The 25,820-nt window shown below is 33.1% G+C and overlaps 1 protein-coding gene across 6 annotated transcripts in view; it reads left to right on the forward strand.

Annotated features, from left to right (window-relative positions):
* PDS5B (PDS5 cohesin associated factor B) overlaps positions 1-25,820 on the forward strand; it is a 197,071-nt gene that overhangs the window by 88,845 nt on the left and 82,406 nt on the right. For all 6 annotated transcript variants that reach the window (XM_036831559.1, XM_036831560.1, XM_036831563.1 and 3 more), the window contains exons 7-14: positions 851-931; positions 5,418-5,558; positions 7,751-7,866; positions 10,867-10,961; positions 15,764-15,909; positions 18,362-18,513; positions 19,786-19,899; positions 25,518-25,599. In XM_036831559.1, the coding sequence (XP_036687454.1) occupies positions 851-931; positions 5,418-5,558; positions 7,751-7,866; positions 10,867-10,961; positions 15,764-15,909; positions 18,362-18,513; positions 19,786-19,899; positions 25,518-25,599 (927 nt within the window). The remainder of the gene's footprint in view (positions 1-850; positions 932-5,417; positions 5,559-7,750; positions 7,867-10,866; positions 10,962-15,763; positions 15,910-18,361; positions 18,514-19,785; positions 19,900-25,517; positions 25,600-25,820) is intronic.

Here is a 25,820-nt window from a genome sequence, read left to right on the forward strand (position 1 = left end):
TGAATGTGAGTTTCAGGATATATACTCTTTTCCTGCTCTCTGTAATATGTTTAAACTGGAATAGTGATTCCATTTTAGATCTTTGGTCATGATTCTTTCCATCATCAAAATCTCTTAGAAACATATTTTCTTAAGGTATTTTTTCTTGTACTTTTTTTCTTTTCATACTTGACTATTTATGTTTCTTTTTTTTTTCTTTTTTGGCAGTGCTGCATGGCTTGTGGTTTCTTAGTTCCTTGACCAGGGCTCAAACCCGGGGCACCGGCAGTGAGAGCGCTGAGTCCTAACCACTGGACGGCCAGGGGATTCCCTTGTTATGTTTCTTATATCCTTGGACTTCCCTATGCTCTGAGATGTGCTTCAGGAAAATCTGCTTTCTCCTAGCTGCCCCAAACTCTTTTGTCTTTCGCCACCTGTGGATTCCCCATTTGTGCCCACACTAGGACCCAGTTCATTCTCTTATGATGTTTTGGTTCTTTTGGTCTTGGAGTGAAATAGCCTGTATTTGTACTCAGCTGAACTGATTTGACTTTGCAACTAGCTTTACAGTGACTCAATATCTCCTTTTCTAATAAACATTTATTGACCTTTTCTATGTGGTTTACCTTATGCTATGAAAAAGATATGAAGAGAATATAATTATCCTTGCTTGGAAGGGATCTTAAGATCTACTAGACCAGTTAGTCTTAGGAGAAAAGTGGCTTTGCCGTCGCCCTTTTATTTGAATTGAGTCTTAAACAGTTTTCTCATTTATTGACTTAACAGTAGCTTTTTGAATACAGGTAATATTTCCTTTTTCATAGTTAGTGGTGTATAATATAGATACTGTTTTTTTTTTTTTTTTCTTCAGAATTTAAACAAGCAAGCATATGATTTGGCAAAGGCTTTACTGAAGAGGACAGCTCAAGCTATTGAACCATATATTACCAATGTAAGTTTTACTTGTCCAATTGGTTGTCAGAAAGATTAGCCAAAATTTTAAAGACTGCTAGAAGCAGAATTTCGGCAAGTGGTACATACTTTAACATTTTGTATTGTTTTAATAATTAAGTGTATTTTCTTTCTCCTTATTTAAAATTATTATTGGTTAATATTTTCTAGAAGATTAGCTCTCATATTCTTTGTTCATTCATTTCTCTCTTTCAAATTGCCTGGGAACTAAAACAGTTTTTATTTTGGTTAGCAAGATACACTGTTTCTATTGTTGGAAATCTAGTTAAATGTAATTAGATAAATCATATGGAACTTATAATTATTCAGAGAAGTTGCTTACAGCTTTTTGGAAATTAAATTGATTTGTACAAGAAGAACATATGAACTAATATCAAGACATAAAAATTGAAGGCAAGTGTGAATGACAGCGGTGTGGTGAAAGTTACCTATCTGGCTCTCCCTGGGGTAGATTCCATATAAATCTACCTTTTCTGAGAAGGGGGAAGAATTGCAATGAAACGAGCCCTTTCATTATCATCTCAAATCTACTTATTTATGGTTAACGATCTTCTATTTATTTGCAGAAGAAATGTATTTTATCTGATAAGTTCACTGATAGAAGCTTATTATAAGTTTTAATTTTCCCCCCATAGTTCTGTTGAGTTGCACAACTCTAGGTGGCACCATTCACATTGTTTTCCATGTGAATGGTACCTAGTGGAACAAATCTAGAATGCAGTCTTGATGTTGGCCTCTGGAATTGTGTAGCAGGTCTGTCTCTCCACCTGCTTTCCACTTTTACCCACATCTAAACGTGTACGTCTGTCTTCTTGAAAAAAGTGAGAAAGAAATCCTTTTATAATTACTTATGTACTTAATTTTCCTGAAGTTTATTGAAGGAGAATTTTTCTTGAAGTAATACAAAATTTAATTTAGATATAAAAATACATCATGAAAAGATATACTTTGAAAATTAACATACTTTATGGAACAGTACTATGGTAAATTCCAGTTTTTGTTACTGGCTTATGACCTTAAATAGTTGTGAGCACATGATGATTTGGAAAAATGTATTTAATTTGTAAAGAAATTGTTTTGGAGGGTGGACTTTCAGAATCTGGAGAATTAAATTGTGTAACCTATCTTAATAGCTCCAGTCAGATTGCCAGGGAATTCTAAATATTGATTTCTGCAAGTTTTGTGAGTCTTGGGTATTGGCTGCAGTAAATTGGTTAGATTGAGTGGATTGAGTTCTTTCTGTTATGACATAATGGCACTTGAAATATGTAGAACCAGATTTAAGCATTCTGTTATTAAGTGCCCCTTCCCTTTTCCTTTGCTTCAAGTGCCTGTGAATGACTGTTTCCATGGCCATTAGATATACTTAGGTGAGCTCCTCCTGGTGGTCATTTATTTAAGTTGATATTGCTGAGCCAGATGTTTTTTAGGGGAACACTTACCTTTTTCTGATGCCTTTTTCTGGCATAAAAATAAGAAATTAACACTATACTACGCTGATATATTTTCTAGGATTGGGAAAATAAATATTTGGGTAATAAAAGAAAAAAAATTCAAGATAGAATGAGGTGATTAGGTTCATTATACTATTCTCTCAACATCTGTGTATGTCTGAAAATATTTATAATAAAAGTTAAAAGAAAGATAGAAGGACCAAGGAAATACTTTTAGCAATCCCAGGTAAATCAAGGTAAAAACATTTCCCTGTCACTTGCACCTCATGTTAATTTCCTGCTCTTAGTTCTTACCTACAGAAATAGAAAGCCCCGTCCATACTTGGTTATGTCTTTATCAGAAGCTGAGGCTGGGGGCAAGAGGCACAGGATTAGTAGAATAGTCTGAGCACACTTTCAGTTATATATTTATTTATTCCCAGTACTTTGTCATTATTTTCTTATCTCTCTCTGTTTTCCCTATTTTCTTGTCCCTTGACTTATTTGAGAGTTAGCTAAGAAGTCATTAAGAATTGCTTTTTTTTTTTCTCCTCTTCTCCCTTATAAATCTACAATTACATGTAAAATACTTTCTGGTGAGCTTAATTGTCTTGTGGGATTTTAGTACAGTGTAAAAATCATTCTCAGCCTTTTTGGATTTGTACATGTAATAGCCATTATTCATATATCTTCCTAGTAGAGAATTAGCAAGCAAAAATAGAGGTAGGATGTCAAGGTAATAATAACCCCACTTTTGTCTCTTTTTTACTTGTGTCTTTTTTCACTCTCATGCATATAGACACATTCAAGTTTCCTCTTTATATACAGTGTTGTTTACATATATAGAACTTAAGAAGTCACTGTGGCATTATAGATTACTTTTTAAAATAAAATTTTTTGTAACTTGACAACTCATGAAACTAAAAAGTGTGTGTGTGTGTGTGTATGTGTATATATATATACACATATATATATATATATATATATATACATAAAAGGTACAACAGTATCAAAAACAAAAAGTACGTAGTGACAATTCAAAAAATTTCCTACATGGATCACTTCTTGGTAATGTTGTTATTTTTTACCAGATCTTTTTAATCACAAGTTTTAGGGGATAGCACGGAAGTATTTAGTTGGATTGAAAAAATGTATCAAGCTTGTCTTGATGTAGGTAAAATTTGGTTAATTTGCTTAATCTCACTTAGCCTTAGTTATTGGAGTTACTAATGCTTGGGGTGATGGTAGAGAATGTGTTAACTGATGTGAAAGCACTTTTGTAATTAAAATTGATCATTTAAATCTAAGGTAGAATTTCTTATCGACCTTTAACTTACTCCTCTTACTCCTTTCATTAGGAGGCAGTTGTTATAATTTAATTTGTTATGTGAAAATTAGTTACCATTTGTAAGTAAAAGACTGATGTTTTTTGGTAGCAAATACTTTATTCAAATCTATATCTGCTTCTTCCACTGAATTGTATACCCTCAGGAAGGTTGTTTCACCTATAGTTGTGTTATAGTACCTGTTACGTATCATTCATTCATTTACTGAATCTATTTTGGATACCTCTCTGTCAGGCAGTGTACTAGGCTCTTGTTATACAGTGAAGACTGACTTGGAGATAGATGGAGATTATAAGTGTCAAATAAATGTTTTTGATGGACTTTGTAGGAAGTTAACACTGGGTTTTTGTTGTTGTTGTTGTTTTGTTTTTTTCCCATTTTCAAATGAGTTTTCCCCAGACTGATAGAAGAAGAGGATGGTTTGATCACCAAGATGGCCAGATTGGAAAGAATTATTTTCTGTTAAGAAAGGTAGATTTATCATTTTTAAACAGGAGAAAATTTTTGAATGGAAACAACGAAGCCACTTTATCTTCAACTTGAATGAGAATTTAACCTTTGATGTCATGAAATTCTTCTCCCACAAAATTGATGAACATGGAGGACAGACGAGTTATTTTTAAAACCAATAAAGAAAGAATAGTAGAATAGAATTTTTTCTTTATTTCCCTTCATGGCTAGGTGGTTGGTACAGGTTCGTAGATCTAAAAAACTTAAGAACAACACAGGAACTAAAAGTAAGCAGAGGAGACATTGAAATGTAAAGTCCTGACTGTACTTTCCAGATAGAAAACCTGATTAAGCCAAGTTGTTTGTTAACTGTCACAGAAAGAAGAGATCAGGGCAGCTTGTGTGGTGTAAAGAATCCTTAATTCCTTCTTCAAGGAGATAAAAGATGCTGTGGAGAATATGTGGGATATGCTCTGAGTTAACTTTTTACATATTTGGAAGACTTTAAGTAGAAAGGAACTTGATCATTATGCCATGTATTTTTACGATTTTCAGTAGTAACGTGATGAATGATTTGAGTGTGGAAACTAGTTAGTGCCGGCTGCTTATAGAAAAAAATTGTTCACATTTGGATTTTCCTTGTGTTTGTATGTGCTTTTAGTTGCACTTTAATTAGTGCTATAAACTTTGTATGTATGTATACATTGTTTATCAGACCATAAAAGAAGACAAAAAGTATTAGAAAGATATTGTTTTGCCTTGTAAATATAAAATTACGTATTTTAAAAATGGAATTGGCTTCGACTATGAAGGTGTAAGGCTTTGTCTTCCATACTGTTGTCTCCCATACTGCTATGGTGAACAAAATGTGATCCCTTGCCCTTAAGAAATTTATCTAGTAGAGAAAGTAAGACATGTGTACAAATAACTGTAATATAGGATAAAATATGGTAAGTACCATAATGTGGAATAAAGTGTATTTGGTAGGTAGGGTATTTATTGATATGCTAATTGATGAGTCAGTACAAATTACTTGTCTTTTATTATGTACGAGGTGAATTCCATGTTTTATGTTTTTATGTAACCAGTAGTGATTTCCCACCTTCTTAGAAAATGTTTTGGTATGCCTGTTTTGACTCTGTATAGAATGATAATGAACTTAATTGAATAATAAAATTTTAAAAAATTCACTTTATCTATGGTGTTTCTATTAATGATAAATTTTCTTTCTCAAAAGTTTTTTAATCAGGTTCTGATGCTTGGGAAAACATCTATCAGCGATTTGTCAGAGCATGTCTTTGACTTAATTTTGGAGCTCTATAATATTGATAGTCATTTGCTGCTCTCAGTTTTACCCCAGCTTGAATTTAAATTGAAGGTAACTATTCTAAAAATAATATGGTTTTATCAACCAGATTAACAAAGCGCATTATTTGTGGCTTTTTAATCCTTATAGTGGTTTTAACTGAATGTTACAAATGTGGTGGTATATTACTGTTATTTATTTACAAGTTTGTGCCTTGCATATTTGTGTATCTCCAGTGCCTGGCATGGTGCCTAGCAGATAAAATCTGATGAATTAATGATTAGCAGGATGATATTTTCCTTCAGATGTTTTCCAGATAAATTCTGGGTTGTGACTAACTTTTGAGGTCATAGCTATACATCAAACTTTTACGTTTTAAAGGCATAGTTTATAGTGGTTCCCAAGACCCCTTGATGTGCCATAAAAATAGTTTAGGGTCTATTATCGACATAGGGTGAAATATTTTCCCTTTATGAATATTATCTTGTACTTGCCTAGCCTATCTTGAAAGCTCCTTTGCTTTTCACATGGCTTTCTGGAATCTTTCGGTAACGTCTTTATTGCCTTGGCATTAAATTATGCCATAAAATTGAGTTTCATTTGCAGATTTGGGGCATATTTTCTCTTTCAAATTATTACATAAAGATTAAATAAATCTGGTTATAATTAATACTGTTTGATGAACCCCACTGTACCACCCAGAAAAGTTTTTAAATGATTTCTGTGTTGTATTTCTTGTTTCTAAAAATTTGAATTTGTCTCTTTGAAAACTACAAAATAAATAGTTTATGTTGGTAGTGTAAATACGCCCCAAATGCAGCAAATAATTATTCTCATTTTATTCTGGGGCATATTTTTGGTGTATTTTTCAAGTGAGACATTTGATTCACTGGCCTCCTCAACCCCCTTTTTTCATGTAGTTAGCAATTTTGATGAGGCAAAAGGCAGTCATACCTTTAATTATTTGTTGCTTTGATTTTCTCTAATAAAAATATTGAATACTGTAAGAAATACAAAAATAAGAATTATCATCCCTGCTTTCAGCGAATTTAACATCTATTATGGGAGGAAGAGGAAAAAATCCGTATCTAATAAGAGGCCAAATATTATAAGTATCATAAAAGATACAGACAGCATACAATTGAAGCAAAGGAAACAGCATGCAGAATGATATAGAGGTAGGAAGGTGCTGGGTGAATTTGCAGAACGCAAAGAATTACAGTTGCATGGTAGCATAAAGTAAGTTTAAATCATTCCTGGCTGCCCATTAGAATATTCACCTGTGGAGCCTTAATAAACAAGCAGATGTCCAGGCATTAACCGAGATCAGAATTTCTGGCAGTGGAGTCCAGACATGAGTTTTTGTTTGTTTGTTTGTTGTTTTTTAAAAGCCTTATAGGTCATTCTAATGTGCAGCCAGGGTTAAAACGTACTTTTTTAGAGGAATAATCAAATAATAGAGATGAGTCAGGTCATATCACAGGGGCTTTAAATGATGGGCTTTGGCATTGGTTTAAAATTTAAAAGAAAATCTGTACAGTGCCATCCAATACCTTGAATATTAGTGCTTTTAACGATCTCTAATTGTCACATTTTGTGTTCAAGTCTAGTATTGTGGCTGGCTCATTCATTTAAATATTGTCATTTGTTGGAGGTACCAAAAGCAGTAATAAAATTTGAGTTCTCATCCCCAGAGTACCCATTTTCTATATAAAGTGGAAACTTTAGTTTTTGCACGTGTAAGGCTTCATCACGTCGTTGAACTCCATTATGAATCTGATGTACGTAGATGAACTGACTCTCCTGTTGGGAGATTTAGTGCATATTTATTTCTACAAAGGGCTTAACAAGTACCTTCATACATAAGTCTCTGTTTACTGTAGGATTGGCCTCTATCAGTGTCTGTTCTTAAAGACCACAAATAGTTTTTCAAGGGTCCCAAGTAGGTTTGATGCAAGTTAGTTTTTGATTTTGATTTTGAATGGAAACAAGCCTCAATTGTAGGAGGGGCCACTAAATCTTAATCAGACTTTGGGATGAATTTTCATGTAGGAGAGTACTCCTTTAATGTAATTTGAGATGATTAGAATATTTAAGGTAACATTTAATTTTATGAAAAACATTAAACATTTTTATGTATAATTTTTCAGCTGAAGTTCATAAAAGGTTTTCTGTGGAATTGGAGATTAAGGGAAATCATGGGAAAAATTATTCTCAGTATATCTACCTCATGGTTTTAAAGCTGTGGTTGTGTTTTGTTTTAGAGCAATGATAATGAGGAACGCCTTCAAGTTGTTAAACTACTGGCAAAAATGTTTGGGGCAAAGGATTCAGAATTGGCTTCTCAAAACAAACCACTTTGGCAGTGTTACTTGGGCAGGTATATGATTTTGGTGTCCTGTTTAAAAGTAATATGTATTTATATCTACTTACTATTTTAAAACAGCACCCACATTTAAGATTGTTTCCTGAAATCATAAAAATGAGGGGTTTTATATTTTGAAATTCTTGAATGCTGATGGCGATTGGCCATATTTACAGTTTCCCCTTCTTATTTTGTCTTCAGTAATTTTTAAAAGATACATTTAAAAAGCTATCTCACAAAGTATTATAATCATGAAATTGAAGTGTATTATTACATAGTGATTAATTCCAGCCAAAAATACATCATGGTGAGATATAGCCTCTCCACAAAAAAATTATATTTAATTAGATTATTTGGAGACATTGTAAAGATAAAAGGGTGTCCATAGAATGAATAAATAAATGATTATGTATATTCCTCCTACTAACCTCCTTTCTACATGTCTTATGATAATGAGGAAATGATAACCTGGGCTTCTTGTATGCTTTTAATGATCCACAAACCTCCTGAAATCGGTTAAAAAATTTTGAATGTGTTTCTCTATTTTTTCTGTGAGAGGGGTTTATTTTATTACTTTTCTAAAGATACCCCGACCTTGAATATGTTAAAACCACTTCCAAGTGCCCTGGCTGAAACCTACTTTGACCCTGAGGATAGAGGAGGATTTTTTTTCCCCCTTTTATTATTATGCTTATAACAAATAATGCAATTAAGTCATAAATAAACAAGTAAATAGGATTGAGATTCTTACTCTGTTTTCTTTGTATTGAAATATTTGCATTGTCATCACCACTTTTCTTTCCATTTCGTTACCAGAACTATCAATGATTATGATAAAGATAATCTCTTCTGGTCTTGTTTTTCTAATTTGTCAAATCATATAAGCCTTTATATGTTAAGCCCTAAATTCTTACTCTGTTTTCTTATCTCTTATGTAGCTCAATAATAATATTTAACAAGGTGTGTTAAACTAATAAATATTAGCCCATTGTCATTTTGAGTTTGATTTCTAGACTTTTTCCCCTTAAATACAATGAGCAAGAGGGCAAAATAGTTTAATTAAACTGTGCAACTAAAATCAAAATCTATTTTATTTAATGTGCTAAAACAAATACAGTTTTACATATAGACATTTAATATATCTTTAAATCAGGACTTGGATTAGCCAGACTTTATTTTATAGGATTTTAGGAGGAAAAATTCTAATTTAAATTTTTTACCTTTTGATTACATTGTAATTTTTCCTTTTTTTATTAATGACATAAAACTTGCATGTTATTACCAATTTTAGGGAGCTAGAGTATTTTTTTAAAGATGTCTTTTTAATGGTTATTTGGTACGTGTTTAGTTGAGAAAGGTTAAAGTATACAGGGATTGAGTACTTGGATTCAGAACACTCAGGAAACTATATGAGACCAGAGACTAGATTTTATAGACTAGACTTTTTTTGAGTGTACTTCATAAAGCAGTTTGTTTCCTAATAATAATCTTTTATGAGTAATTTGTTGCTCCTTCAGAAGACTTTTTTTCTTTCTGATGCTAGATTTTGTTTCTTACGGTATTAGGTGATACAAGATTTGGAGACTTTTTGATCTTCGGGAATTAAGACTTATGAAAATGTCAAATGGAAAATTCTTGCTTCACTTTAACGTTCTTGTTGTTACTTAAGATCTAAAAAAAACCCTACTGCTTTGTAGTCCACAATGAACTTATGTATATAGGCTTTGAACATCAATGGTTTAGAGACAACTAGGCATCATGTGCTTCCTGATGGAGGAACACAATGCCATTATCAAGTAGTCTTGCTAAAAAATGAACGTGAATATGATCAAGTCTCTAGACCTGATTCCTAATGTGCAGGATTTAGGAGAGAGGGGAACCTGTTAATTGACATCAGAATGATAAAATTATCAAAATCTAAACTGTGGAAAAACACTACACACACAAACACGAAACAGTTGCTTCACCAGATTACAAAGGAAAAGAAAAAGAGAGGGGAAATATAAGAGTAAAAGATACTTAAATGACTTATCAACCAAAGAGTTTTAACTTTTTAGAGATACATACTAAGGTATTTACATATACATGTAAAAATTTGCTTTGATATTAGTGGAAATAATTATGATAGATAGGAGTAATTTTGGCACAATTTTAGAGTCATATAAGGTAATACAGGGTTTAGTGCAAGATCTACCAAACATTTGTGAATGTTCTGTATTTAAGAAAGAATAATTTGAGGAAAAGCTTTCTTTTCAGTGTGGGATTTAATAATGTGTATGTGCATTATGTATACACATATACTTGCATAAACAGATATATTTGAAATTATAGGGCTTCCTTGGTGGCGCAGTGGTTAAGAATCCGCCTGCCAATGCAGGGGACACAGGTTTGAGCCATGGTCCGGCAAGATCCCACATGCCGCGGAGAAACTAAGCCATATGCCACAACTACTGAGCCTGTGCACTAGAGCCTGCGTGCTACAACTACTGAGCTTGCATGCCACAGTTACGGAAGCCCGCATGCCTAGAGCCCATGCTCCACAACAAGAGAAGGCACCGCAATGAGAAGCCTGCGTGCCACAATGAAGGAGTAGCTCCCACTCACCTGAGCTAGAGAAAGTCCGCACGCTGCAACAAAGACCCAACACAGCCAAAAATAATAATAAATACAATTAAATAAATGTATATATAACAAAAAAGAAAGTATACTATTTATAGGAAAAATTTTGTCATTCCAGTTCTTATATTTGAGCCAAATGTGTACTGTTTAAACATCCTCCTTAAAAGTACATAGTTCTCACAGGAGATTGACCTAGTTTAATATAGAGGTTCCAAAGCATTCTTACATACATAGTATATCAAAAACTTTGTTAAAATAGTCTGGTTCTGCTTTGAATTATCCTGTATAAATTGTTTTTTCTTTTAATTAGAGAAATAAATATAAATTAAGTGCAGGTTAAACACTTATCTGTCTCTCTTATTTTAAAGATTACTCTGTGACTTTATATTTTATCAGGTTTAATGATATCCATGTACCAATTCGCCTGGAATGTGTGAAATTTGCTAGCCATTGTCTCATGAACCATCCTGATTTAGCAAAGGACTTAACAGGTACTGTATACCCATAATGGCAAATATTCCTAGATGCTCTTTGGTGAAAAAAATTGGTTTTATATATAGGAAAAAAAACCTTTTTATTTTTGGTTGTTTTTTGTGATTATTGTCAGTGAAGTCTTCTTGTTTCAGTTCATCATCATGGTGAAGCTACATTTTTTATCTCCTAGTACCTACATAGGCTAGAAGCACTTACATAAAAAGTAGCGTTATCAGAGACAATATTGGTTTCTTAATTTAAGAACAATTCTAAAAGTATTTCAGGTATTTGGATTTGAACAGGTCTTGACTTTGCATAGATTATGGGACTTCAGTCGTCTTTAATATTTTGAGAACTTAGGTGAGAGTCTTTAATTTATGAACTAATTTAACCATGCTTAATGGAGGTAACTTTTCTGAAATCTGTATATTGATGAGGTATTTCAGAACTTTGCATTTTTATAGTAATGAGAATACTGTGTATCTGACTGTTGCTGCTCTGTTAAGGTTTTTAAAGTTATGAAATAGTTCAGAGAATACGGATGAATACGGCAGCCACTGTCTTCCTCAGAAATGTTGGCATTTTGCTGTATTAGCTTAGGAGGTTAAAAAAAGAAAGTAAATTGTAGATACAGTTGAAATGCTGTTCACAAACTCCTCTCATTCCTACTTCTGTAGAGGGTAACCTGTCTATTAAATTTGTTCTGCATTCTGTTCATGTTTTTCTATCTACGTCACATGTGTATCTGTACATAAGTTATACATAGTATTCTTACGTTATTTGAAAATTTTATTGAAATAATTTGAATTTGATATAGTTGAACTTATTCCTACTATCTTACTTTGTGTTTTCTATTTTGCATACCTATTCTTTGCTTCTTTTATTTCTATTTTTCTTCTCTTCTGCTCAGCTGATTACTTTTCTTCTCATTTTTCCTTTTTTTATCCATATGGGCTTGGAAGTTAACATTCTCCTTCATGCTTTTACTGCATAGTTGATTAATAAAGTCTGAAGTTAATCAGAACACTAGCTTCTTTCTGAGCAATCAAGGACCCTTGAATGGTTTACCTCTGAGCACTGTCTTCCCATCTTTCATATTATTGCTTGTTATTATTTAGTTATTTAGTCTTTTTAAAATTTTACCAACTTGTAGTACATTTTAAACTGCTTTTTATGGGAGATGCCCTGCTTGGAGAACCCTCTGTCTACCTACTGACACCTGAACTTGGACTGCTCGCTGTGTGTGAGCTTCTGCTTTATAGCATTCATCTTAAGATGATCCGTTCTTCCTCTCTCTTTTGCCTTCCCCCTCTCCTTCCCTTCTTTTCTCCCCCCTTTTCTTCTGTGTGACCCTGAGCGTGTGTGTGTGTGTGTGCATGCGTGCATGTGTGTGTCTATGTATGTCTGTCTGTTTCTTCCTTTTCTCTTCCTCCTTCTCTTTTATCCTGGATGTTTCTTTTACTCTGGAGCATCCTTTTCTTGTGTTATGGGTGCAGTATTCTCTGAGAATATTAATGATAGTATTTTGGAGTTTTCTTTTTCTTAAAAATGTCTGTTTCACCCACTTGTTTTTCCCACTTTTTATTTGCTTTTGTCTGTATTTTCCATGTTAGAGGCTTTCCTCAAATGCTTGGCAGTCCGTGGCTGTCGGCTTTTATTAAGAGTGGGGGACTAAATTAAAAGCTGTTCAGAAAGCCCTGAGCATATGGATGGGATTGTTGACTCTGAACTTCACTGTAGGGTGATCGGGGTGGGTTGTTTGTTGGAAAACCTTTAGTTTAGATAACTTTCTCTTTGGCTATTCATATTCCCCAGAAAAGAGTATCCTACCAGGAGTTTAATTTTAATTGCTTATGTCTTTGGGACACCGTATTATTACTTTATTTTTTATTATAGAGTAGTATTTCATTGTATGAATACACCATAGTTTGCTTATATCCATTTTTTTTTTCTTTTGACGGATATCTGGGTTGTTTTTGGTCTGGGGCGATTATGATTAAGATTACAGTGAGTATTCTTGTATAAGTGTTTCTGTGGATTTATGTTTTTATTTCTCTTTGGAACTACTTAGGAGTAAAATTGCTGGTCATAGGGTAAATGTATGTTTAACTTTATAAGAAATGACCAAGTTCTTCATAGTAGTTGTACTGTTTCCCACTCGCACCAGAAATGTTTGAGGGTGCAGTTGTTCAGCATCCTTGCCAACATTTTGTATTGTCAGTCTTTTTGGTTTTAGCCATTCTCATAGGTCTTAATGTTTGTTGTGATTTTAATTTGCATTCTCCTGATGACTAATGAGATTAGCCATCTTTTTATGTGCATATTGATATATATGTTCTTTTATGAAGTATCTGTTTAAATTTTAAACCCATCCTTTTTTAATTGGCTTGTTCGTTGTTTTTTTTTTTTTTTCTTGTTGATCTGTAGTAGTTCTGTACATAGTCTGTATCTTTTTAAAGTATTTTTTCCATAGTCAGAACTTCAATGCATTGTTTACTCTTGGCTAAATAATAGATATTTTGTTTTTTTATAGCTGTCTGAAATATACTTTAGATGTGAATAATTTCACCAATAACCTTTTTAGTCCTTATCATTGTTTTGAATGTTTTGCTTTATCAAAGGGTAGTGTACAGTTTCATTTTTTATGAAACATTTATCTTGTTATGTATTTCCTAGTCTCTAGCCTCCTGGCACATATTAATTTTTAGAGTTGGCTAAAAGACAGATTTGAAAAATCTAGGGGTCTAACTATTAATGCAGATTTTCAACCACTCCATTCCATGTTTTCAGCTGCTGTCTTCATCTCTGCCTTTCTCATTGCTTGGTGCCTTGAATTTCAGGGTTCTTCTACCCTGGAAATGAGCTTGTCATGACTTTTCTTTCCCTTTTAGATTTCATCCTTCTCCTTTGTCCCTGGGCATTTACCAGTAATCCATCTGCCAAAATTTTGGTGAGAAATCTCTTCTGCTATGATCTCTTCTCTTGTTACTTGTCCCTTTTTTTTTTTTTTTTTTTTTTTTTTTTAATAAATTTATTTATTTATTTATGGCCACGTTGGGTCTTCATTGCTGTGCACAGGCTTTCTTTAGTTGTGGTGAATGGGGGCTACTCTTCACTGCAGTGCGTGGGCTTTTCATTGCGGTGGCTTCCCTTGCTGTGGAGCACAGGCTCTAGGCACACGGGCTTCAGTAGTTGTGGCACACAGGCTTAGTTGCTCCGTGGCATATGGGATCTTCCCGGACCAGGGCTCGAACCCATGTCCCCTGCATTGGCAGGCGGATTCTTAACCACTGTGCCACCAGGGAAGTCCCACTTGTCCCTTTTAAAAGACATTTTCTTAGGGTTTCAGGAGTGAGCTGAAATAAATATGTTAAAAACATACATTTATCTTCTTTTCTCCATAGTGTGTGTATGAGCTTCATCCTGTGCCTTCAGCCAAGTTTTGAGGGACGTAGCCATATTGGGAAGAGTATTGTTAGATGCTGCATCATGCTGACTGTTGAGAATTTCTTCCTTGTCCTGTTTTCTCTTCCTCTGCACAGTTAATATCTATAAGTCAATAGCTCTTGTATATACCTGTTTAATATGAATGATTTGTTTTAGTGAAATGAGGATGCATCTGAAAATTGATGGTGTGTCATTGGTTTTTCCATTTTTTAGTGGCACCTGAAATAATAATACGTATTGCATTTGAAACAAGTACAGCGAAAGATAAAACTCCTGTCTTTATCTTGATGGGTAAATGAATTTGAGATATATTTAGCATGGGGCATTTGAAATCAATACTAAAAATAACCTTCTTTTCTGTGATACATAAAATAATATTTCCATTTCTTCAGAAGTTTTTTAGCGACATGTTGTCTTAAACACTTTTTGAAATAGTTCCTGTTAGTAGAGGATGCTCAAGGTGGAGGGGCTTAGGACCTGGGCATTGATTTTATGAGCTTTTGCATTATATTGTTAACTGTTAATTTATTGAGACGTAAATCCATTCACAATCATAAGCACTGTTTGTTTATAGACATGGCTATGTATGTTACTCCAGATCCAAACAATGAAATTTTATCTTACTGGTCATATAATTAAAAAGCTGAATAATAATTTATGTTCACTTGTGGTACCTCTTCTTTAAACCTAATATATCATTACTGAAGATTGTTAATTTTTTCTTTCAGCTTTCTCAGTGCCAGATCTGAACTTCCATGTTTTTGACTTTAAGATTCTCCTCCAGTCACTCGTAATTGTTAAATGTTTCATTTCTTCTGTCTTCCCTTTGGCCTTTCTTTTAGTTCAGTTAAACAGAATTGCCTTACGGTCTTTTCTGTAATCCTATTTCTCGGCTGCCATTACCTTAATTTTACTCTTTCAATAACCTCACTAAGGGTTTACCTAGTTAAGGGATAGAAACTTGAATTCTCTAGCCTTTTCCCATTAGAACCACTTGACTTGAATATTTTAACCATTTAAAAAACAAAAGTGAAATATTTAACATTGATACACTTCTTGGTTCATTTATATGGTTTGTTGAATTAATGAGTTTAGGAACTCCTTAGTTAACTACCCTGTCCCACAAATGGGGAGGGGGTTTACTACTCAGTTGCATGTAAACTACTGTATTTTGCCTGAAGGACTGACCTTCTTTCCTTCTTCCTTCTCTTTCTCCCTTTCTCTCTTACCTACTCCTAATGTTTTTGAAATATTCAACCTTCTACTTAGGTTTTGTTTTTGTTGTGGTTTACTTTCAAAGATCTTATGCAATCTTTTAGAACATTTTAGTTGTCAGAGTTTCATTTTAATCAAATAAAATTTTATCTTTCAGAGTATCTTAAAGTGAGGTCACATGACCCTGAGGAAGCTATTAGACATGATGTTATTGTGTCTATAGTTACAGCTGCTAAAAAGGATATTCTTCTGGTCAATGATCACTTACTCAATTTTGTGAGAGAGAGAACATTAGACAAACGGGTAAGTAGGGTTAATAATTATTAGTAGGTTTGCATTTTGAATACTTGAAGTTTAATAGTATTTCATTTGAAAATATTGAGATTTAAATGTAATTAGCCCTTTTGGGGGGGAGGCATTTTAATATCAAAAATAATGTTTATGAGAAGATTTTACTTTTTGTTACATTAAATTTTATTAGTTTTTCTTTATTAGTATTATTTGTTCTCATCCTCAAAATGGGCCAGCTCTAAATGGTAGAGTAATCAGATGTTTAACCTGTACACTAATTTTAGTAAGTGACTTTTGAAAAGGCCTCTGAACACAACTTCTCTTTTCTCTTTTTCCTTTCATTGAGTATCAGTTCTTAGTCCTCTAGCTGATTGTATTATAATTTCTATGGAATAGAAAATACAAGATGTTTTCTTTTTTCTTTTAATTAATTAATTTATGGCTGCGTTGGGTCTTTGTTGCTACATGCAGGCTTTCTCTAGTTGTGGCGAGCAGGGGCTACTCTTTGTTGTGGTGTGCAGGCTTCTCATTGCAGCGGCTTCTCTTGTTGTGGAGCACGGGCTCTAGGAGCGTGGGCTTCAGTAGTTGTGGCACACGGGCTCAGTTGCATGTGGGATCTTCCTGGACCAGGGATCGAACCTGTGTCCCCTGCATTGGTAGGCGGATTCTTAACCACTGCACCACCAGGGAAGTCCCAGAAATGTTTTCAACATGGCAAAGCTAACCCCAGCAGAGCAGCATGCTTCGAGCCTATCTCCCATGATCCCAAACCTTCCTTCTAGAGCACTGAACAGCTCCACTCTTTAGTTAGTGGCTTCTGAAGAGAGCAGTGTCTCTTACATTTGTATTCCATGTTGCCTGGAATGTATTAGGCACTCAGTAAGTGTTTCAGTGAATATTTATTCTCCCCTCCTCCCCATTGCCTTTCCTTGATGGCATGGATTTTACAGACTTAGACTTAAGAGTAATTTTGGTGAAGGATGAAAATCTTTGGTGTATTTAGGGGTTAATAAGCAAAGAAAGTGGGAGGCCTTTTGGTAGATATGAATAGCTCTAACTAGGTAAAAACTTTACAACATTTTGAAAGTCACTTGTATGGTCGATTGTGCTATCTCCATCATTTAATTCTCTCTTTGATCATGTGGGTTGTGGATGGAGAATACATGGACAGGAATTGCATGGTTTTCCCTCCAAATCTGTAGGTATTCAGAGCAACTTATTTTAGTTGATAAATTTAGACTTGTTGTTATTGAGTATTTCAGTAGGGTATTAAACAATGAAAAGGCCAAAAGCTATAAAGAAGGAAAAGGAGGTTTGCATCATGGTAGGATAACAGCCTTCTAAGTGTTCAAGTAAACTTTTTCATAGTTACACTTAGAATTTAACCTAAGTATTTGTGTATTATTGGGATTATAATTCATGTATGTTTTTGATCATCATGTTGTGTTCATCATAGGACTGCTTGGTTTATTCATATAAATATTAATTGAGTACCAAAAAATAATTAAATATATTTATGTTACTGGCAGTATTAGAATATGCTCTGTATCTTTAAATTTTCCCTGAAGTAGCACTTTCGGGAATTAGAGATAAGATAGGGAATTGGAGATAAAGGTTTTACAAATATATTGAATTCTTATTTTATGAGTAAAGCTTTTGAAGTCTTTTACTTCAGTATGTATGCAGTGGATGGATGAAATAAGGATTATTATTTACTGTAATTAATTGAAAGAGGAACCAAGAGAAAAATGTTGCTGTGAGTGACAGACTGCAAAGGAAAAATTAATAATCTTCGCAGATTCATGAAGTTCTAAATATTACTTACATCCTACTGATTATAGTGCTGTGTTTATGTAAAATTTAAGATTAAACTCATACCAAGATAATTAATGTTAGGTATACTATAACAGATATGTATTTATTTTACAAAATAGTTGAATACATTTATACCTGAACGTCTTTGCCAGATATACAAAATGAACCACTGATGTGTCTTTGCATTCAGCATCTGATAAAGCCATTGTCATGTATACCTTTAATACAGATATGCTTAATATAGACCATAATTTGGAAAAAAATCTATAAGGAATAGCTCACAGTTTATCCACTTAATTGTATTTGCCTTTTACAATTTGGTAGTGTGCTTTCCCTCACTCATTCTAAGTGACATTATGTAGATTGTGATTGAATTTTGTTTTTTAGGGATTGGTAATGGGTTTAAGATATCAAAGCATTAAAATTCTTTATACATGTTAATAGATGTCTGTGCTTGACATAGTAGATATATTAAAATGATAGTTGTGTTTTTTCATATAGTCATTACAGATTGACATCCAGGAACTGAGGTATGATGAAAATAAATTGTGTAAAGTAAATTAAAAAACTGGGAAACTAGACTTCACTGAATTAATATAACGGAGGCATTTTTAAATTACAAGAAAAATTTTTGTTTTCTTTTTTTAAGTGGAGAGTGCGCAAAGAAGCCATGATGGGACTTGCCCAGATCTATAAGAAATATGCTTTACAATCAGCAGCTGGGAAAGATGCTGCAAAACAGATTTCATGGATCAAAGACAAATTGCTACATATATATTATCAAAATAGTATTGATGATAGGTAAGTTAAAGACACCACATGTAAAATGTTTGGTGCTTTTGGTATTATATAACTGTTGTTGAGCTGTTGTTTTAGGCTAACTATTTTCTTTATAACTTTAAACTCCCTCCTCAGTTTTTACTGCAAATTAAAGGTAGTGAGTGACTAGTTGCTTTCCCACCAAAGCCATAAATGAAATAGTAATGTACATATAACTTTAGGGATGGATACGTCTTTTATGGTCATTTTCGTATACTATGTTTTAACAGAGTACTATTTGAAAGTAGGAGTGTATGTAATTATGATTTAAATTTTGTTTCATAGGTAATTGTGTTATAAGGATTCACATTCATTTTTTCAAATAAAATTAAAATAAATATACACCCTTTGGATTTAGACATTTTAAATAAAAACAATTCCTACTCAAGGCTAAAAATAATAGTTTATAAATTTATATAAAAACACATTATCTGAATATAATCTTTGTATTTTTCTATTCCAGTGTGTAAGGTTAGATCTTGTATGGAACCTAGCAATTTAGTAGTTAGTAGAACTGTAAATTCTGCTTGCAGTCTGCATTGATTTGATGAATTTGAGGTCCAAATGATCTTGCTTATTAACAGGTGAGAATGAGAAAATTAAGAACCAGTAGGACATCTTACAATTTTAAGAGGTATGGGAAGTAGAAACTGAGTATCTTAGGTTGATATTATCTAAGAGACTTTATAGTTATTATTTTTAGAAAATTGACGTTTTTAAGCTTTTTGAGTGTGTGGCATCATTGCACAGAGATTTGCGTTATGGTTTCATAGCCCACCCCCCACCGTTTAATTTTTCTTTTTTTTCTTTCCTTTTCTTTTTTTTCTTTTTTTCTTTTTTTACTTCTATCTAGGTCTCTTTTCATGATGATCACTACGAAAAGTCAAGAATCTTAAACATTTCTTTATGATTAACTTACAGATGATTAGAATTTGTCACTTGGAAGGTTCTGGTGTAGTTTTTTAACCCTTTATTATTTAGCCAATGAAGTTGAGTCCCTGGTATATAACTTGCCCAAGGTCATGCAGAAGTAGTTAATCTTAGTTAGGTATAGGACTGATTCCAGTACATCCAGCTAAAATTTTTTCTTTGGCTCTTCTTCTTATAGAAAGAAATCTTTGATTTGGAAATCTCATCTCTACTCAGAAGGAAAAAGCTCTTTTATATGTGTTCTTTATGTGTTTCGGAAATTTACATACATACTTAATACCTACATTTAAAGAAATTAATACAGTACTTTATGTTTTTTCGTAGATTGCTTGTTGAACGGATCTTTGCTCAATACATGGTCCCCCACAATTTGGAAACTACAGAACGGATGAAATGCTTATATTATTTGTATGCCACACTGGATTTAAATGCTGTGAAGTATGTTTCAAATGTTAAACTCTGTTCTTTCCATCTTTTGCAGTATGTTGGATTTTATGGAAAAGAAAACACAACTGTATTTTTAAATGTCAACAATTTATATAATGCAAACATTGTTTAAATGGTCAGACACAATAAAATACTTGGATATTTTTTCAGAAAGTACTGCTATTAACATGAGATTAACAAGGATTTTTGTAACGAATTAAAAAACAGAGCTGATTGACATGGAATCTTTTAGGATTTAGTTTTTCTCTCTCCAGATTTTCATATTGTTGTCTCAAGAAATGCTGATGTACCTTTTGTTTTTGTTTGTATTCCTTAAGGCATTAGAAAGGTCCATATTGTGCAATTAGTACTTTCTTACTTTCACCTGACACTGATTTGAATTACAGTGTAGGGCAGTAGGATACATATTTTTGGGCTGCATAGCCTCAGCATGGTGTTATAGTTTGATGTAAAGGTAAGCACAAATACATTTTCATGACCATGTTCCATTCAAAAAGTTCTTTTGTATGGCTTTGTAGGGAATTGGCATTTTGGACATGGGAGAGGCATTGCTAATTGAATCGTACTGAGGCTTAGGAAATTGAGGCCTAGAGATGGATATGCTCTAGGTTTCAGAAAGTTTAGATCATCAGTATTCCAGTGAATGTGTAACTTAATCCCCAGCTAATGGGGATTAAATATTCAGAAATTAGAAGTCTAAGGAGCTGTATATAATTTTCATTCCTACCACAGCTTAATGGGACTTTTAACTGCACTTCCCACATGGAAATTATTATATATGCTATTTATATCTTTCATAAGAATGTTGAGAAAAAGGGTTGTAGGGGGAGAAATGTACATTTCTTGATATCCACTGTACTTCAGGCACAGGAATATGTGTTAACTGTGGCTTCTTTTCTGCTACAATTGGCAGAGTTGAGTAGTTTCAACAGGGACCTTATGACCCACAAAGCTTATAATATTTAGTTTCTGGCCTTTTATAGAAAAAGCTTGGCAACTCCCAGTATAAATGATTTTTTTTCTGTTTTACACATGATGAGCTGAATCCCACAGAGATCAATGAACTTGCACAAAATTACACAAGTAATAAGAGACAAAGCCAGAATTTGAACTCAGTTCTTCCCGGTTCCAAAGGTCATTCTTTTTCCACTGCATATAGTAAAATATGTTACCACTATAATTAATTGTGAAACATAAAATTTTCATATGCTAGCATCTGTGGAATTGGAATGCATCCTTTTCTTCATGGTGCAGTTGATGGCCTCTTAGAATGGATGAGAATAGGATATGTATATATCCCATTTGAAACAACCTATTTAAATCACACCCAATCTGGACGCCTTGACTCAGTTCAACTGTCATTCAGGAGTAAAAATGAATTAAAGACACTTTCAAGCAAAAAATGAGAGTTCATCACTCATAATTCCTACTTGGAAAAATTACTAAAGAATAAAAAAGGAAATTGAATCCAGAAGGAAGGAATAGGATAAAGTTTTCTTTACAAGGGGTTGGGGTCTGGATTAAAAAGTAGGTTATCATCTAGGCTGATATTGTGCCAGTGTACACCACTGCAATGATATGTGAACTCTCTTGAGAGTCCCTGGGATACCCCGCCACATGCCTGGGTGGACCCTGTCAGATAACAACATGTTAAGATGGCAGGTAGTGTTCTAATGTTCTTTTGTCATATAAGAGTGAGGACAGACATGTTGATTAATTAGACCATGAATCAAGTGTGCATATTAAAACTTTGAGTCACCCCTAAAAAAATAGAATTCGAATGTATAACGTCTAAACCCATAGGAGCAAAAAATTAATGAAAACTTTAATACCAGAAGTGGAAAAGAAAATAAAAAATAATTGAAAATAGAATACACAAAACATAAATAGCAGTTTCAAAACTAAATATTTTTATCAGATATCATTCATCACTTAAATGACAAGTCCATTTGATTGAATTAAAAAGAAAAAATGGTGACATAGGAGATATACTGGAAAATAATGTCATGGAAACATTGAAAGTAATTTCCAATCTGTGGATCAATTGATTCTACAGAAATGGTTGGTGAGTGAATGAGTATTTATCTCTTTTAAGTTAAAATACTTGAGATATATATATATATATATATGTATAATGTTTTTAAAGTTATTTTTTATTTTAATCAACTTCTTGGAATTAAGTGACCAACTATACACCTAATACTTCTTAACATTTTATTACTTACACTTTAACTTTAATCTGTGATTATTTTCTCCAAAAGTCTTTACGCTTATTATCATGAAGTATTTAATGCACACAAATCACGAGTTTTGAAGCATAGTAATAAAATAAAACTATGTATGAATCTACCACCCAACTTGTGAACACGTCTCTCTTTCATCCTCCTATCTTCCTCCCGGAGGAAACCACTAGCCTTAATTTTGTGTTTCTCATTTCCTTTTAAAAAAGTTTTATCATATGTATGTATGTATCCCTTAATAATATATTTTAAATTTTTGCTTGTTTTTGAACTTTATGAAAATGGAATAATTGTGGGTATAGTCTTCTGTGACTTGTTTTTTCACGCCACTCTATTATGTTCCTAAGCTTCATCTACTCTATATATATAGCTTGTGGGTCATTCATTTTCACTGTGGTACTGAATTACTTTGTCATTAAACCATAGTTTTATTCCATCATCTTGGCATTGCAAATCTGAGTCAATGGAAAGAATGGACATTTGTGTGTTTCCATTTTTTTAATAATACAAATAGTACTACTGTGAACATTTTTCAATTTAGTATACACATGCAAGGGTTTCTCTAAGGTATGGTTATGAATGGTTCTCAAATTTGGCTGCATATTGGAATCACGTGGAGAGGTTTAAAAAATACTGACACATGAATCTCATCCTCAGAGATTGTCATTTAATTTGTCTGGAGTGTAGTATGGGCATTGGGGTTTTTAGGAAAGCGTTTCTGGAGATTGTAATGGGCAACCAAGGTTTAGGATCACTGGTATACAGCTATGAGTGGAATTGCTGAGAATGCATGTTTTCAGCATTATAAACTAGTCAAATTATTTCCCAATATGATTATACTAATTTATACTCTTACCAGTGGTTTGTAAGTTCCTACATCCTCCAATACATTATCAGGCATCTTATTTTTTGCCAATTTTTGGGGTATCAAATTTTTTCTCATTTTTTTCATTGTCCTGAATACTAATAATATTGATGTTTTACTTAATGTTTCTAATTTCACCACAGTCCTCTGTATATAACACTGTATTATAACACCTGTCTTACTTCATTCATTTACATTACCATTCTAGCCCAGAAAGTCATTTGAATTTTTGTGACCTCTAGTTAGTGTGAAAAGTATTTTAAAATAGCTGCTTGGCAGGCGGGTTCCTGCTAAGAACTTGTTTGGTAAGGATTTTTCTTATTTACTGAAAGAGCCATATATTTTATTCTATATCTGTGTTCTTTTGGGGAAGACAAAATACTTCCTATATTTTAGACTTTTTGATGTGTACCCACTTTTGGGTAAGTCCCTAGGTTAACTGTAAGTATATTGATTACTGGAAAGGAGAATAGAGGCAAGCTTGGGTACTGTCTGATCATGGTGTGTATTTCCACCTACCCCAAGTTCCCCAGAACAACTGTCAGTGACAAGAGTAAGTGGTAGTATCAGGTGTCCTGGTTGTGATCTTCTCTTTCATTGATCAGGCTCTCATCTAGACAGTTTTGAACTGTGGAGTCTGATGGGTAATTTGCCAATTGGGAGCAGAAGGTTGGAGGAGAGGTTCTCTTCAACATTTGGACAAGTTTCTGACTGCAGCCCAATGGTAGTCGTCTTTTTCTTTGAACTGATGCAAACTTGTGGTATGTTGGTTCAAACAAGGAGAAGCCAAAGTGAGGGAACTAGTTGTCTACTTAAAATGTCACTTAACAAATGTAACAGTATCCAGGCTCTAACCAGATTTTTCACGTTTATTTAGTGACAGAGCTGGAATTCAGGCTAATATTAAATAAATGGATATCTGTCTTCCTATTGTAGTAATACTGCTTCTACTAGTACAACTTTTTTTCCTTAAGTACTATTTAGAAAGGCAAAGCACAAGGACAGATTGTCTTTGCTGCTTAATATAATTTAATTGAAATGCTCAAGAGGATGCTCCCCCTGAATGTTATAATACAAATTCTTAGTCAGTGATGGTCACTTTTTGATTTAAGCTATAGCCATAATAGTTTATAATAAGCTTTAGAATTGCTTAAGATTTCATCTTTAAGTTTATAAAAGATAATTTCTGCTTTATTTTTCTGCTTTAAGTGAAAGCAAGTTTCAAAATCCAGGGCCTTCAGAAGTTTTAAGTAGTGAAAAGATGTATAGGTAAGGAGAGAATTCATTGACTTCGGAGTTCACAAGTAATTTCACAGATGACTACTCTGTTTCTTTGAAAATTATTTACAGTCCTCTGGATAATGGTCATTTTTGTTTTAATGTTTACATTCTTAAAGTGTGCCAGTTAAACTTTATGGAACTTCAGTAGCTTGAAGACAGTAAAGTTTAGCTATTTTAAGGTGAAAATGCACCAGTACTGTTGTTTTGCCAGTACCATGTTGAAGGGACTACTATAAAGGAATTGTCCAAATTTAAGCTAATTTGTCTCCTTTAAAAAATGCAAAGGTATTTTTAAAACATACTGCTGAGGAGGGTGAAAATATTAAACAATTGCCTTGTCTATCAAAAGAAAAAGTGTGTTTTTATATGGTTTTATATGCTTCTATATTAAATTACTCTTTTATGGCAATGCTTCATATGTGTGATAATGGAGGTTAATAGAAGTATAGATAATTGAAAACAATAAGAAGTAATATTTGGTTTTGGAAAATTTCCTTTTTAAAATTTTAAATGTGAGTGGTTCTGATATTCTATATCTTAATATTTAAATAACATTAACTGCTGTCTATGATTTATGTATATTTTCTTGAGTACCTATATAATTTTTTTTAGATTTAAATTTCTGCCTGAGAACAATAGTGTTATGGTGATATCAAAATTTTTGCCGTAAAAAATGAATGTTCACTTATATACATATAATGTAATTTATAAATATTACTTATAAATAAAAGTATATAATATATATTATGTAAAATTATAATATTTTTGTTTCAGGAAAAAGTATCTCCATTCTCTCAGGGCTCACTCTTTTCCGTTTGTGTCTTTTATTCCTTTTCATCTGGCCTGCTATTGAATACAAGACCTTACTCCATTAAATATTGCTTTACTTCTTAAGTTTGTAATCTCTGCAGTTCATTGCTATGCCCTTGCCTACAAACATGTTCCAGTTAATGATAGATTTTCACTATTTTTATACAAAAGAAAAAACAACCACCACTAATCCCTTTCTTTTGATATAGCCATCTCCTCAAATGTTATTATCTCTTATATTTGACTTCTCTCTTTCTCTTAATGTATCATCAATTGCCTAGTCCTGTAAATTTTACCCTTCTCTGTCATCTCCATTTGTAATTTGAACTTTTAGAAAAAATTAACATGGTTGGGATATTCTGGAAGAATGTTTATCCTGTTTTGTTATTTAAATTTATGTATGTGTTTTTCAGAGCACTGAATGAAATGTGGAAATGTCAAAATCTGCTCCGACATCAAGTAAAGGATTTGCTTGACTTAATTAAGCAACCCAAAGTAAGTTATCACCATTTTTCCTATGTGTTGAACAACTGTTTCTGTGTGGAACACTTCTGACTCTAGAACCTATGATCTCTAATTTAGAACACTGAAATTTTTAAGAAACTTATTGCTTAGAAAAATTGAAATTTACTGTATCTGCAAAAGGTGATACCCAACAGGAAGGAGAATGTGCTTCTGTGTACACAGAATGAAGCCTTTTTTGGTAGCTTTAAAAT

This window comes from Balaenoptera musculus, chromosome 18 (genome assembly GCF_009873245.2).
Source record: "Balaenoptera musculus isolate JJ_BM4_2016_0621 chromosome 18, mBalMus1.pri.v3, whole genome shotgun sequence".
NCBI lineage: Eukaryota > Metazoa > Chordata > Mammalia > Artiodactyla > Balaenopteridae > Balaenoptera > Balaenoptera musculus.